Source organism: Odocoileus virginianus, chromosome 24 (assembly GCF_023699985.2).
Source record: "Odocoileus virginianus isolate 20LAN1187 ecotype Illinois chromosome 24, Ovbor_1.2, whole genome shotgun sequence".
In the NCBI taxonomy this organism is placed as follows: domain Eukaryota; kingdom Metazoa; phylum Chordata; class Mammalia; order Artiodactyla; family Cervidae; genus Odocoileus; species Odocoileus virginianus.
In genome coordinates this window covers 26,943,994-26,959,568 of record NC_069697.1, presented here as the reverse complement: position 1 = coordinate 26,959,568, position 15,575 = coordinate 26,943,994, and the positions used below count along the sequence as shown (strand labels likewise).

General features: G+C 40.1%; 1 protein-coding gene across 3 annotated transcripts in view; it reads left to right on the top strand.

The window, feature by feature from the left end:
- DIP2B (disco interacting protein 2 homolog B) overlaps positions 1–15,575 on the top strand; it is a 224,634-nt gene that overhangs the window by 143,980 nt on the left and 65,079 nt on the right. The window contains exons 4-7 of one of the 3 annotated variants that reach the window (XM_020908151.2): positions 2,417–2,542; positions 12,049–12,261; positions 14,912–15,064; positions 15,450–15,569. In XM_020908151.2, the coding sequence (XP_020763810.1) occupies positions 2,417–2,542; positions 12,049–12,261; positions 14,912–15,064; positions 15,450–15,569 (612 nt within the window). Of the gene's footprint in view, positions 1–2,416; positions 2,543–12,048; positions 12,262–14,911; positions 15,065–15,449; positions 15,573–15,575 lie in introns of all 3 variants that reach the window. The other 2 variants (XM_070454438.1, XM_070454439.1) reach the window with 2 other exon arrangements.

The following is a 15,575-nucleotide window of genomic DNA, read 5'->3' as shown; positions in this document are numbered from 1 at the left end:
TGGAGTCAGTGGAGGCCCCACAGGCTCATTTCCACAAGACTGCCCCCCGCCTTTGGGTTCCCTTGGTGGCTCCGATGGTAAAGCGTCGGCCTGCAATGCGGAAGACCTGAGTTCGATCCCTGGGTTGGGAAGATCCCCTGGAGAAGGAAGTAGCCAATCACAAGTACAGACCTTCCTTGACTTACAGTGGGGTTACATCCCAATAAACCTATCATAAGCTGAAAATATTGTAAGTTGAAATGCATTTAATTGGACACCTGATGCACAGAGCTGACTCATTGGAAAAGACCCTGATCTGGGAAAGATTGAGGGCAGGAGGAGAAGGGGGTGACAGAAGATGAGATAGTCGGATGGCATCACTGACCCTATGGTTGTGAGTTTGAGCAAAATCTGAGAGATAGTGAAGGACAGGGAATCCTGGTGCAGTTCATGAGGTTGCAGAGAGTCGGGCACAACTTAGCGACTCAACATAGAACAACAATCTACTGAATATCATAGCTTAGCCTTGCCTACCTTAAATGTGCTCAGAACACTTTCATTAACCTACAGTTGGGCAAATGGAATGGCTGTATGTTTACAGAATGGTTTTAAGTGTGTGAGCCATTTGTGATCGTGTGGCTGAGTGGGAGCTGTAGCTTGCTGCTACTGCCTAGCATCACGAGAGAATCATATCCAGGAAAAAATAATTGAAAATTCAAAGTATAGTTTCTATTAAATGTGTATTGCTTTTATACCATTGTAAAGTAAAAAAAAAAAAAAAGCACTAGTTGAATTTATCATAAGTTGGAGACTATTTGTAGTGTTTCCACATTGCTTCCCTCTGGCTAGCTTGGCTACATGGGGTTGCTTAATTCAGCAGGTGGGATCTTAGTTCCTGGGCTAGGGATCGAACCCATGCCTCCCGCACTGGGAGTGTAGAGTCTTAACCATTGGACCACTAGGGAAGTCCCTGTTCAACTTGGCTATAAATCAAAATTCCCAGCACCTGCTCCGCAAGTTTGATTATTTGCTATAATGGCTCACTGAACTCAGGAAAATACTTAATATTACCAGTTTACTATAAAGGGTAGAAATGATCACCAGGTGAAGAGGCTCATGGGGCAAGGTGCAGAAGAGTCCCAAACCCAAGAGCTCCTGTCCCTATGAGGTTTAGGGTACATTACCCTGCTGGCACAAAGATGTGTTCACTAACTCAGTAAGTTCTCCAAATCCCTTACTTTAGAGGGTTTTGTTTTGTTTTGTTTTTTAAAATGGAGACTCCTTTACCTAGGCATGCTTGATTAAATAATTGGTCATTGGTGATTAGCTCAATCCCCAGTCCCTTTCCTCTCTCTAGAGGATGGGGGGTAGGGCTGAAAGTTCTAAGCTTCTAATTATGACATAGTCTGTTCTAGAGTACTGCTGTTCATGTGACTCCACTTTAGGAGCTGCAGTTTTTTTGATTCAGTTGAAACTTACCCCCCCCCCCCCAAGTGAACTGATTAGTCCAGCTCTTACAAGGGACAGACTTTCAAGGATCATTTGCATATGTAGATTGGGCCAATTCCTTGAGAAGAGGAAATTTCTCTGAATCTGGAAACCACCTCAGATCTTATCTGCCTCAGAAGGATTTGCTCAGAGTTTAAAAAAAGAAAAATCAAGCACAGGGACTTCCTTCCCCTGAAGTCCAGTGGCTAAGACTTCGAACCCCAGAACCCCAGTGCAGGCTTGGGGCTCGATCCCCAGTCAGGGAACTAGATTCCACATGCCTCAGCCGAGACCTGGTGCAGCCAAATAAATAAAAATCAAAGCACAGTCCAAAATACTGTGTATTATATGATCCTATTTTGTAGCAGTATAGATTGAGTTTTGGCATGGGAGTGGAGAATCAAGAGTTTTCTCTGGATATGTTAATTTTGCGATTGCTATTAGACATTCAAGTGAAGAGCTGTGTTCTTTTGTGGGCAGAGTAGCAAACAAGTACTACTGGCCCTTGTATTTTCTAGATCAGAATCAGCCCTTCTCTCCTGTGGTATAGAACTGAAGAGTGTCAACTCCTTTTAGACAGTTAAGCAAATCCTGAGCTTGAACAGAGAGTGTCCTTTGGGTACCTGCATCACATGCATTCCATTCAGAGGTGGGGTTCCCAGCTGGCCCTGATGCATGTTAGATTCTTCCTCTCACTACACACCCATCTCCATCAGCTTCTTCTCCGCTGTGTTAAATGGTCTCCTCATCGTGCTGGGCTTCATTTTCCTCTCATGTAAATTATCCTTGACGACTTCTTTGGTCTGTTTTTCCTTTTTGCTGTAGCACAAATGATAAATAAAAGTCACCTAAACATCCTTTTTAACAGCTGAGGCAGTGATAGTTCAGCTCAAAGAAGTCAACACTTTGAGAACCAGGAGCTAATAAATGCAAATATTTAATCTTTCAGATATCCACACAGAAGCAGTTCAAGCTGCACTGGCAAAGCATAAAGAACAGAAAATGGCTTTGCCCATGCCCACCAAAAGGCGGTCCACATTTGTCCAGTCTCCTGCGGATGCCTGCACACCACCTGGTAGGTTTATCAGAAGCTTTCTCTCTGACAGTTACTACTTTGATGTTGCTTAGTTCTGCTTTTTCTTTTCTGAGGTAGGAGCTAAAACTCTCTCCTCGTCATCAGAAATGTATGAGTACACACTAAAGATGACAGGTTTTGATTATTTCACTGTAAACAACACACAAAAAAGGCCTTAAGAGTAAAGTTGTTTTTTTTTTTTTTTAATTTTCTTCTGAAATTCCAGAATTTCCTTGCTCTAACCTCCAAACTCATGTAGTCATAAATAAAGCCAAAGTTTAGGGTCTAGGAAATACCCTTCTGTGACTAAATAGCTATTCTTTATTGACATCCAGAATATGACCCACAGTCATATATGTATGTCTTTAACAAATTTATACTCCTAAATCAGATCCTTTGTCTCTGCAACAGTCACAGGAGTATGTGATCTGGGGACAAAATGTTTTTGTGTTATGAAAGAGAGCATTCATGCCAAGTTACAATAAACCTAGAAAACATATGTAAGTGTTTATGTGTGTGTTAATCTATTTTGTATATGTTTGTATTTCTTTAAAAATCCACTTTCTATAATTGGATCAGGAGATAAGCCAGAACAAAGAGGCCCGTCACCACCCTCCAGACTTGGAAGACTTACCACCACCCCCCACCCCCCATCCCCACAAATTCATATTTGAAGAGCAACTAGAACACCTTTAAGTTGTCTTTTCCATTCGGAATCTTCCCCAAAGTTTTTAAAAATTTAGATGAAATCTCAGAATCTCAATGTGTAGGCCTCTGAGACTGAACAGTCCATCTGTTTCAGAGCCTCAGTATAGTGTCTGTTTCTCCACTGTCGTATTCCTGGTAATACAGTCTTTGGGGGAGAAACATTTCCTGAACTGTTTTGGTCTCAGTGACTTACCCTATCTTTTGGGGGAGATTCCCAGGAAGGTTACGTTTGTCATGGTTGACTCTGATTCACAGCTGTCAAGTTGAGCTGTTCACACTGATCCTAGCCCCTGGCCTAGGTTTATATTAATCGTCTTCTCCTAGGTTCTGGCTAACTTCTCAGAGCATCCGGACGTGCTATGGGCTCATTAACTGTGTGTGCTTTTTTTCCTTTACATCTGTGGTGTCAGTATGTTCCAAAGAGAAATAGCTCTGTGGCTTCAAGTGATCCTCAAAATGTAACGCAGGATACCTCTAGCAGACCGTCACAATGAGACGTTTTGTGTCTGTAGTGGTGCATACTTCCAGCCCACTCGTTCAGAATCTTGGATGGCTTCCCTGTCGCCTTAGTACAGCAGCAGCCGGGTCCTCGTGGACAAAGGGGGCTCTCAGTCTCACGGCTATTCCTTGTTGGCAGATTCTGGTGCAGCATAGCTGAGGGTTCAATTGTAGTAAATGGCAAAGGGTAGGGAGCAGCGCAGACTCCCAAGTCCTTAGAACCAGTCCTCCCCAGAACTGTGCTAAAGAAATGCAGCTGTGAAGTAGTCCTCTTCCATGGCCTCGGGTAAAATGGGAGAGCGCAGCAAAGGATTTTGAGAATGTGCAGACGGAATGGAAACCTTTTCTGTCCCCTTCCAAAGTCACTGCCTGAAGGGAATTCACCAGCTCTAAATCGAGGCTGTTTATTGCTGAACAAGGCCTTAGTCCTGTGGAATTCACCACAGGCTTCTCTATTTGTAAACATGAATGTTCTACTCTGTCTGCAACCTTAAAGAAGTGGCATCATTTTCTTGATTACCTGGTCGTTTTAATAATTTCATGATTGTAAAGATTCAGTTCTCTCTCTTAAGACCTTTATTCAGCAGAGCAGGCTAATAAGAAGGTTTCCTATCTATTTATGTCCTGTTCCGGGAACTCTGAATGGTATGTGAGAGATGTTGATATGCTCTTAGAGACATCAGTGTTGTCAAATAGAAGAGGGATTTTGTCCCAACTCGAGCACTGAGAGCACCCCATGTAGCAGTTTCTCACATGGCCCCCACAGGAGCTGAACCTTGATGCACTTGACGCTCTTGTTCAACAACACACGTGCCTGGAACCATCCTGTGCTCCAGTGTGAGGGGCTCTGGAGGGACTGTCTCAAAAGGCTTCTCTCGGGACCTTCCCCCTGGGGGGATGGAATTTGTTCTTCCCAGGTTAGGATAAGGACTTCCCTGGTGGCTCAGGTGGTAAAGAGTCTGCCTGCAATGCAGGAGACCTGGGTTCCATCCCTGGGTCGGGAAGATCCCCTGGAGAAGGGAATTACTACCCACTCCGGTATCCTTGCCTGGATATGGATTCCATTCTCTCCAAGCATCTGAGAGCCACCAGTTAGAGACTTGGCCCTTGAACCTTAACCCTTTAATCACTGTCTCCCAGAACCTGTTAGCCTAACCCAGGGAAGGCAGGTAGGTTTTATCTTGCCTTTTTATTAGCCCCCAAAACACTAAAGTTTAGAGGAAATGCTGAAGCTCTGCTCAAGGGGTCAAGAGGAAGAGGAGAATTGACATGAATTACTGATGGTTACAGGCTGATTTAAAATCAAAACAGAACAGGTTCTAGGCAGCTATGAAAGTGACATTGCTATTTTCTTTCTAGAAAAACTGTGCCACTCTTGCAGGGCAAGACTAACCTCAGATTTCACGGTATTATAGTTACATTGTCCTTTGTGCACTGAGAGGCCACACCACACACACGTCACAAAACGTGCTTCTGCTCAGGGCCCTTCCTCTGCCCATGCTGCGCCAGGTGAACCTAGTTTCTGGGATACCTGCTAAAGCGCACTGGCCAGTCGGCGTCTTAGAGACGCAACCAGCGTATAACTGTGGGAGTCACTAAAGTGGTGAAAATCTAGAGCTGATTTTGGAGGGATTTAACAAAAAGAGTCTGGAAGTGAACTATGTCATAAATCTTGGTTTTATTCATAGTAATCATATATAATCTGGAAAATATGGTAAACATTTGGCATGAGAGCTGATCTGTCTTTTGTTCATAAAGCCTTCTCAAATAATAAAATGTCAGTCACCCTAAAACCTGCTTATTGATACATGTACTGATTTCTATCTTGTGGATTGGAAAATCTAAATTCTCCAAGTTGGTAGCAGTCTGTGGTTCTTTTAGTGCCTGTGGCCTTTTTCATAGTCTTTCAGACTGTTTGAATTACTGCCATCCAGTTCCCTTTATGTGCTGAAATCATTTACTAATGTCATGAGGCAATTACCTCAGCTCTTTCTTTGTAGGGCTTCTTTGTGTAATGCTATTACTCATTCATACAGATAAACACAATGCAAAAACTACAGCATATATTTTTTTTCTCTAAGCTTTTTCTGCACCCATGTGGGCTTACCCTGCACTACATTTTGAGGGTGCTCAGATGAACAAATAGACCACATAATGACCCCAAAGCACAGTAAGCTGTTTTGACTGGCTTGCCTAGAATGAAGCTTAAAATTTAGAGATCTGAGTTTCTCTTATACAGGGCTCTGCTTGAAAGTGACTGTAGTAGTAATTCACAGGGCCAGACAGAGACATTTACCTCTCTGTATTTCTATATATGAAAACAATGCCCATGAACAGACTGGAATATTGTTAAAGTTTTAGCAAACTTTAATGATGCTATATGAAATTACAGGATGCAGAGGACTTTCATATACCAGTGGCTGCCCTGCCTCAGTTGTTCTGCTTAACCAACTACTCTGTGAAGTGGAAAGTCCAGATTTCTTTAGAGATGAGGAAACAGACAAGCTTTTACTCACTAAGTGATTTGTCCTAGGATTCAGCAATTATGTGTCAGACTCGTTGCTTGATTTTGTTTTTTACTCTTGGAAAGTTCTTTTTTGCTTAATAGATACTCCTATATGCATGGTCCTAGAATGAGTATTATTTCAAACAAACAAATTGAACAGTTGTCGCCTTCTGAGAGCTTATAGGCTAGAACACATTATTAGTCAGTTACTAACTTGGAGAGTTACCCTAAATATTCTAATTTTATTCAGAATCACAAAGTAAACAGAGATGGCAAATCAGACCTCTATAAATGTGCTATAATTAATAAATTTTGGATCTTTTAATAACATGCTTTCATTAGTATTGATATGAGTTACGAGCAGAGCTCCGCAAGTACTTAGAAGTTTAGTATTCAATATTCTTTAAGCCAAAGCACAATAAAAACCCAGTCTATCAGATTGAATTAGTTTATTTCAATAAGTGATTGTAAAATTTAAAATTTTCCCATAAACATAATTCAGAGCTACCGTTTCTTGAGTACCTCTGTGTATTAGTCAAAAGGCTAAGTGCTTAACATTTTTTCATCATTTGTTTTCTTGACAATTCTCTGTTTGATTTTACAGATGAGACAACAGATTTAAAGAGGCTCAATAACTTGCTCAAACATCTATTTCTAGCTGGGTGGTCAGTTAGACAACCTGAAAACTCTCTCTTAGAAAGAGGGAAAAGAAAACTTCTCTTTAGAAATACTAGGTAGAATTTAATCAGCTTCCTTTTAAATGCATACAGGAGTGAGAGAGGTAGAGAATGATCACTGAAAATCAGTGTGGTGAGATGGGGCTGACTTTGGCTCTCCTAGGGAGGAGACAAGACCATCAACAAAGGACCTAAATTTTAATTACTGTAAGGATAGGAAAGGTAAACCTCAGACACATGTAAGGTTGGAAGTTGGGATTGAGATCCCCAGAGGGGTTCACATCTTTAGCAGAAGGGACAACTAGAAAAAATTAAATTAAAAATTAACCTCTCAGCAAAAGAAAATCTTCTCGAGAAAGCTTGCCTCTTGGCCTTAGAATAATGAGGGCAGGGACCTTCTCTAATAATTTGTGGTCACTAGGTATAAGAATTGAATTCTGGTGTCCTGTTTGTTAAATCTAATGTTAGAAAGTGGTCCTAGGCTGATGATAACCTGGGGCACAAGTGGTTTCTGGGAGGATACATCAGTCCAGGAATTTAAAATCCCCACAGATAAAGATCCACTGGATTTTGTGAGCAAACAATGCCAAAATAGAGAGAAAAGAACAATAGCAAAACAGTAGAATTAAGACCCATAAGAACTGATTTGCCCAATTCCCATCAATGGCAGAGCTAAGATTGGAGTCCAAAGCATTCTGGCCTTAAAAGCCTATTCTCTAAACCACTTGGCATATGGCCTCTCATCCTACCATGGTGATGGTTTAGTCACTAAGTCGTGTCCGACTCTTGTGACCCCATAGACTGTAGGCTCCATTGTCCATGGGAGTCTCCAGGCAAGAAGACTGAAGTGGGTTGCCATTTCCTTCTCCAGGGGATCTTCCCAACCTCTGGATTGAACCCCTGGTCTCCTGTACTGCGGGCAGGTTCTTTGCCAACTGAGCTACCATGTCAAGTAAACGTTTTCTGGTTTTGTTCTGGAGCTCTAGCAGTTGCTGCATATTTGGTCTAACTTTTTAAGTAGGCAGTAAGTTAAAAAAAAAAAAAGTACCTGTCTTCTCACAGCAAGATTAATTGTAATATTAGTTCATTTTGTGAAATGTTTTTTCATAGACGTGGGACAATACCTTGAAAACAGTGTTCGGAAATCCCTTATGGGTTGAGTGATCCTGGAGTAATTATTACTAGCGCCCCTCTCTCATAAGTATCCCCATATGAATGTTAATAGACAACGCATGGGCCTCTGCTGATTCGTGATTACATAGTAATTTCCCATCCCAGCCAGCTCTCTGTGCACCACGGTCACTGTGGGATGCTGGAAAATCTCTCAGATAGTTCTGAACATCTTCCTGATCCATGTCTGGTCAATCAGTATCCACCTGATTGAGTTTGGTGCTAGATTAATCACTTCAGAATTTGTAGCCCAAGGTAAGTCCATGATGGACTGCTTTAGAACTAACCTTTTAATCTTCTCTTCCATATAAGTTTTTATTCCTAGACTGCACCTTCTTGGGTCTCTAAAACTTTTCCTTCCTAAGCTTCGTACTCTTTTCTTTGCCTACGTGGAAACTTACTTTGCCTCTCTTGAAGGTTCTGGAAGTCCTTCATTCCCCTGACCCACCAGTGCAAGAGAACATGACACTCTCCTGCCTGATACCATCCCTTCCCACCCTGCCCGCCCCAAACACACACAAATATTTCTTTTCATGGACTCCAGACTACTGTACACTAACTGGCTTAATGGTTGTTTCACTTACTTGTTCTTTGAAGCTCTCATTTCCTGGCCTAGTTTATGTGTGATATTTTGTAGCAGTTGTTAGGGTGAGGTCCTCCTTTCGGTGAATCTTGACTTACCTGCTGTTCTAAGCTGGTATCTGGACTAATTTGGATATAGGCTGTCAGAACCCAGTGTCAGACATTGTCTTTCCAGGAACTTGTGTAGCTTGCTCCATACTCCTCATTATATGTTTCTTGATTGGTTATAAATGGATTTTAGACTTCCGGTAATCAGTATTAAATGATACAGTGTTAAAGTCACACCAGTTACAACCTGAAGGGCAAGCTGTATTTCCAGAATATTTCCTGTTGTGTAAACCTATTAAATCCATCATATACAAGAGGTTCGGTAAGAACTTGAGTTATGATGGATAAGAGTTGTGAGTTCCTATTCAACTGGAGCAGAATCAGTGGGAAAAGAATGACTTTGTTAATGTTAATTTAATCTTGCCCAATTTTGTACTAATCCCTAACAATTTTGTGAGTGACAGTTACTTTTTTAAAAAAGGTACAAAATAAATGTTTGAATATGTAAAGGAGCTTTTTTTTTTTTTTTTTTAAAGATATAGTCCTAGGGAGGTGCTTACATTTTGTATAATCTTGACATGTAAACTGTAAAACTTTGCAGAGCCGAAGTTCTGTACCTGTGAGGTAACATAGGGTGGGATTTTCAGGGGAAAGGGGGTCTTGATGTTTATTGGCCACCTGTTACATGCTGGCACTGCTGGTGCTTTCTGTAACTTGTCTTGTTTTGGGCTCTCCCACAGCAGTTAGCAGAGGTTGGCAGCTAAGTTTCCTTAGCTGATTTACGTGGCCGTTAGCAACCCAGTGCTGTCTGCTTGTCCAGCCTCATCTTTTGTCACTACCAGTTTTGCATCCTGTGCTTCAGCTAGTCTCATTTCTTCCAGATCTTCAAATGTGCTTTGTTTCCTGTCCCCTCCCAGGTTTCTTACCTGACTCCCCTCTGTCCCCACCTCTGTGCCACTCATAAATAATTCCTGCTTAACCCTTCTCACCTTGGTTGAGGTCTCACTTCCTTGGGCACCAACCCTGAACTTCTTGAAGACTCTAAGTCCTGTTAGAGTGGGGACTGTGTCTTCTTGCTTACCATATTATTCCTGCCAACTAGTGTAACCCTTAGAGTATTTATTAAATGGATAAATAAGCAAACAGCCTTCTCAGATGGGCAACTTTGTCCCCTACATAGCTTGTAAATGGTGGCCCCAGAGTTCAAATGCAAGGACACCAAAGCCATGTTTTTTCCACTGCACTAAGCCTCCCCACAGTTGTAGTCACTAAACACTCCAAGGAGGACTAGCAGGCAAATGAGGTAATTGAATTGAAACAATATACCTAATTACATAATTGATCCAATATAGAAACGTAATGAAGCCAGTTTTCCACAAACCTAATCATGAAAATACTGTTTTTACTATCTTTTAAAAATTGAGTTATTCTGATTTTAGACTTACACTGATTAAAATAAACGGTGCAGTAAAGACACTCTGTGAATACAGTGGAGGTTGTGGGATCCTGTGATGTATCACCCCAAAAATATTTTATTCTCGGGTCAGATTCACCTGTCCCATTCCTCCCATAGATACTTTTTCTTTTTTTTAAAGCATGTTTGCAAAGACAGAAATCTCTGCCTCCCAAGGTACAGTTGAACATTAAGATTATGCAGAAAGTGTTTTCATTAAGTAAAATGTTACAAGAGCTATCACTTTTCTTTCTCTGTATTTTCCTTTTGTTACCCCCCTTTTGATTATAAATCTCTTTCCCTTTTAAAGAACCTTATCACTTTATCCCTTTGGAGTCTGGTCACTCTTTACTTCTCCAGACTCTTTTTTGCTCTTACCTCCCCAAAGTCCACATGATTTACATAAAAGTATTTCAGTCCTTGACTGAGATTGGGGTTCCTCCTGTGAAACCCTTTGCTGACCCCATTTCTTGGCATCTATTATATGAAATAATCTGAGGAGTTGTGTGTCTTCTGTACTTAGATGGTAAGCCTTCTTAGGGCATTTACTGTCTCATAAGAATTCATACATCTCAAAACTCCCAGAACTGACAGTTCCCAGCACATATTACATAGTTAAGTAGTATACTGTAAAATAATAATAAGTCTTGGGCCTCAGATCTCCTTCAATGTGAGATAATAAATCAGAGGTAGTTTGAGAGCAGGAAGAAAGGATATAGTCATTTTAACTTTCTTACTTCAGATCCTCACAATTTGACTTCTAGATTAAATTAGTCTTTTGTTCTTTGAATTTCTGTTGTCAGGAGCTAGCACTGTTCTAGTTCTGTTAGTTCTCTCTGGCTCTCTAAACTGAAGTAGAACACGGACCTACAGTTTCACTTGAGTTAGAGGAAAGAGTTCAGCGGGACTAACCATAGAATATTAATCTTTTTTTAAAACTGAATGAAATTCAGTGCACAAGCCATAAATTGTAACTCTCAGAATCATTTAGAAGGGTTTATCTGACATCAGACCAAATGCTGCTGTAACATGTATGCCTCATATGCTCAAAGCGCTGGAATAAATTCCTGACTTCTGCTTCCCTTAGCTGTCCTATATTTGGTTGAACTTTTCTCTTTTTATTTTTTTCTGCATACTTTTCTAATTTAGAAAGTCAGAGCCGGTCTAAATACAGATGCTAGTGAATTCCTCACAGTTCTCTGGGAACCAAGGAGAGCAGTACCTCTGTGGCCTCTCGTCTCGTTTGTAGAGCTCACCTGTGCCCTGTGACCAGCTGGCTTTCCCACTAAAACCCTGACTGCTGCTGGGCTGAGTGCTCTTTCTTATTCCACGGAAGTCAGTTCCCCAAAATCTAGTTCACTGTTTGGCACTTTAGTTGTTATTACAAAAAACAAGATTTTTATATTTGCCATCAAGATCATTTCCTTTTAAGTAGACACTAATTAATAAGTACTTGTGAAAATCAGGGTAGCAGGCCATCACAATGTTCTCTAACAAAGACACTGAGGAAGATAATAGAAGCACTTCAGCATTATTTGAACATAAGGAGATAAGCCAAAAGAATTTAGATACTGATTAAGCCCAGAACCAAAAAAACAAAACAACTGCAACCACAACAACAAAAACAGTGAATGACGTTTAAATGTTCAAAAATGGGTTTTTAAAAAGAGCTTAAAATAACCTCTAGATTTTGGCTGTTTTATTTTTGCAAACTTTGGTTCATAAGCCTTTCTTTGAGATTCACAAGAAACTTTGCATACAATGTTTTTCTGCTGTCAAAGTTGAATGTGTGCTCATTGAGAAAGACCTGGAAGGTCTGTGTTCTAGGCAGGATCGAGAACTTCTGTTTTTCTGATTCACACAGACACGTCTTCGGCCTCTGAGGATGAGGGCTCTCTGAGACGCCGAGCTGCGCTCTCTGCTGCCTTGCAGCAGAGCTTACAGAATGCCGAGTCCTGGATCAACCGGTCAGTTCAGGGATCGTCCACTTCTTCATCTGCGTCTTCTACGCTGTCCCACGGAGAGGCCAAAGGAACCAGTGGGTCTCTAGCTGATGTATTTGCCAATACTCGAATAGGTAGGAGCTGAATCTCCCCAAGAAATTATGTTCCATTTGGCTCCCAGTAGCCAGGAAGTAGTTTATGGTTTGTGTTAGGTTTTCTCAGGGTGGCCTAAAAAAATAGTAGCAGAATGAACATGACAAACAGAGAGGCAAAGAAGGAAACAGGAGCAGCACATTTGGAACAATGGAGGATGTCTGCTTTATTGGCGATACTATTGCCCACCTGAAGCCATAGATATTTCCATAAGCAATACTCAAGCTGCAAGATGTAACACCAGTCTCAGTGTGCTTTTCCATGCTGGAGAATATTCCATCAAGGAAAAAGTGTTCAAAGAGACAACATCTTAGACTTTTCCCAGGATTGTTGCCTACATTCTCTCTCTCAAAAAAAAAAAAAAAAAATTAAACCTGAGAAAATTTGGAATTAAGACAGTGTCACTGGGACTTTTTAGTCTGTAGCATAAAGACTGGATTTATTGTCCTTGCTGCTGCACTATTGCTACAACAGAAGTGTGCGGGCTGAGAATATCGGTCAGTGCTTTCGCTTGACTTGGCTTTATGTCTGTGTGTGTGTGTGTTCTAAGCGTCTGTGACATCTGCAGATAAAGTTCAGGTCTCTGCCTTTGCTTAATTAGTTGGTACACACAGCATGAACCGATATATATAAACATGTGTCTGTGATACTATTCCTTTTTTCTTGACAATCCATTTGCATTTTGGTGTCTTAATTTTTTGTCAGTGACCTTCCTGTACCACTTTATAAGTATGTTTATTAAGTGATTTCTGAAAAGGAAAAACTTGGAAACCTTTTGATTTAAGCCTGTAATTTTTAAAGAAAATAGCTACCTTAAGGTCATGCTTGCCCACAGTAAAAGGTCAGGGCCAGCAGCCGATGGCTTGTCCTGTGCTCTTAATTGACTGACACCTCCCCCCGCCACCCCACCCCAAAGCAGCTACAGATGAGCAGACTCAACACTTCTCCTATTGGGAAGGTCAGCAACAGAGCCATGATGGGATCAGGTTTTATTTCCACATTGTCTAAGAGAGCAGTTTCACTTGTGAAAAATAGTTTCCTGGTACTCAGTTAACTTTATCTCAGTTTTTGTTAAGAAGGTGGTTTTACCTGACTTCATATCTCATATTGCTTCTACTCTCTGAAAAGTTCAGGAACTCACAGGAACCATTTTATCCAACATTATTGCCTTTTGGATGTTTGCTCTAACAGAAGTTAATAAGTACTTCATGCTTCTAAAGAAAAAATTTGGAAATACAGATAAAAGGAAAAATGAGCTACAGCCCCACTTATGTATAAACACTTCAATGTTATCACTTTCATGTAGATCCTAGACTTGCTATTTGCGTAACGTAAGGCTCTGGTTTTGTTCTTACAGAAATGAAATGGTACTAAATAGAACCTACTTTTATTAGCAGACATGTCTGCTTTTAAAGCAGAAATCTTTTATATTGTTAATATAGAATCATACTTTTGTCTTCGTGGTTTCAAAATATGCCACTGTGTGGCTCTGCCATGGTTTATTTTAGCCATTTCCCTATTTTGGACATTTAAGTAGTATCCAGTTTTTTGCTGTATGAAAACTGAAATGAACATCCTCACACACACAACTTTGTGCAATCGTTTGATTATTTCCTCTTAGGATGTATTCCTATAAGTGGAATTGGATCAGGTACCTGGATCAGGTAAAAATGTCTATTTTTAATGCTTCGTTACCACATCATCCTACAGAAAGACTATACAGCAGTATACTTGTGCAAAGTATTTAAAGCTGTAAAAAGTATTAAGCTAGTAAGTCTAGACTTTTGGGGCCTGGAAACCTAAATCCCAAAATAATTTTAGAAATTGTTTATATTATGCTTTTTTCCTTATTCATAGTTTTGAGTGGTTTTTCATTATTCTTGTGAACTCTACGTTTTGCTTCCTCTGATTTTCTTTTTCTTCTTCTAATTTTTTGGTAACACTTCTCTGTTCAATGACTCTTTTCCAGCTATATCATTATTTCTTTATAGTAAGAATCCCTACATGAAGCAGAATAAAACAGCACTGTTTGATCATGCTTAGACTAAGGGAAGAACCTTGTCTTTCAAGTAGATTCAAATTACCTATGAGTTGTTTTACAGAAATTAAAAATGGATTTTATCTGGTTTTCTTTATCTGAGACTTGAGCAATCTGACCCACTTCCAAGGCACAATTTCTGTCCTCAGCGAGTGAAGAGACATAGATAAACCACCATAAACATGAAGAAATGCTCAGAGACTAGAATATTAGTAACTCTAATGATCATACTGACTTTGGTTTCATTTTGAAGTCACCAGCAATTTTTATTTTATTGTAGTTATTTTTATAACATTGGATTTCTACCAGATTTTCTGTGTAGAAAAGAATCTGTTTGAGAAATATTTGATATGTGATTTGATCTTACTGAGCCTGCTCAAGTTCTCAGAAGTAATAATTTTAGAAAGCTGATATGCCCTGGCTTAACCTGTTCCTCTCATTATATCTTGCTAGTAAAATTAGAGCTAGTGCTCCTTTAAGTAGTTTTCTCTCTTGTTAAAAAACAAACAGTAGCAACAAAAAAATAGACTTAAAGGTTCTTATTTTTACTGCTAACATAATATAATTTTAAATTTTGTTTTCTCCCCTCTTAGAGAATTTCTCTGCTCCCCCTGACGTCACTACAACTACCTCTTCATCATCATCTTCCTCAATACGCCCAGCAAATATTGATCTACCCCCATCGGGGATAGTTAAAGGCATGCACAAAGGATCCAACAGGTCCAGCCTTATGGATACAGCTGATGGTAGGCAGCTGTTTGGTAGTTAAATACAGCATATTAGTTAAACTGAAAAAATTCAAGTTATAAACAGCAGTGTCTAATGTCCAGCAGTGGCAGGACTTGTGACCTACCACACTTTGAACAAAAAGTATGGAAAAAGAAAAGAATGCTAGGAGAGAAAAGGGAGGTTAGATGGACTCTTTAAACAGTATTAATAATAGCACCATATTTTTACTCTTGTCATAAAAATTATCCTATATGTATTTGTACCTGTTTAGCCCAGCTGAAATAGAATGAGACTGTGAACAAAGGCCAAACATCATTAAAAATGAAAGGTCATAAGAGAATTGAGGAACTGGAATATTCCTAAAATCAGTTAATTTTAACTTACCATTTTTTTCCCTATTAGGTGTTCCTGTCAGTAGCAGAGTATCCACAAAAATCCAGCAGCTTCTCAACACTCTGAAACGACCCAAAAGGCCTCCCTTAAAAGAATTTTTTGTGGATGATTCTGAAGAAATTGTGGAAGGTAGTG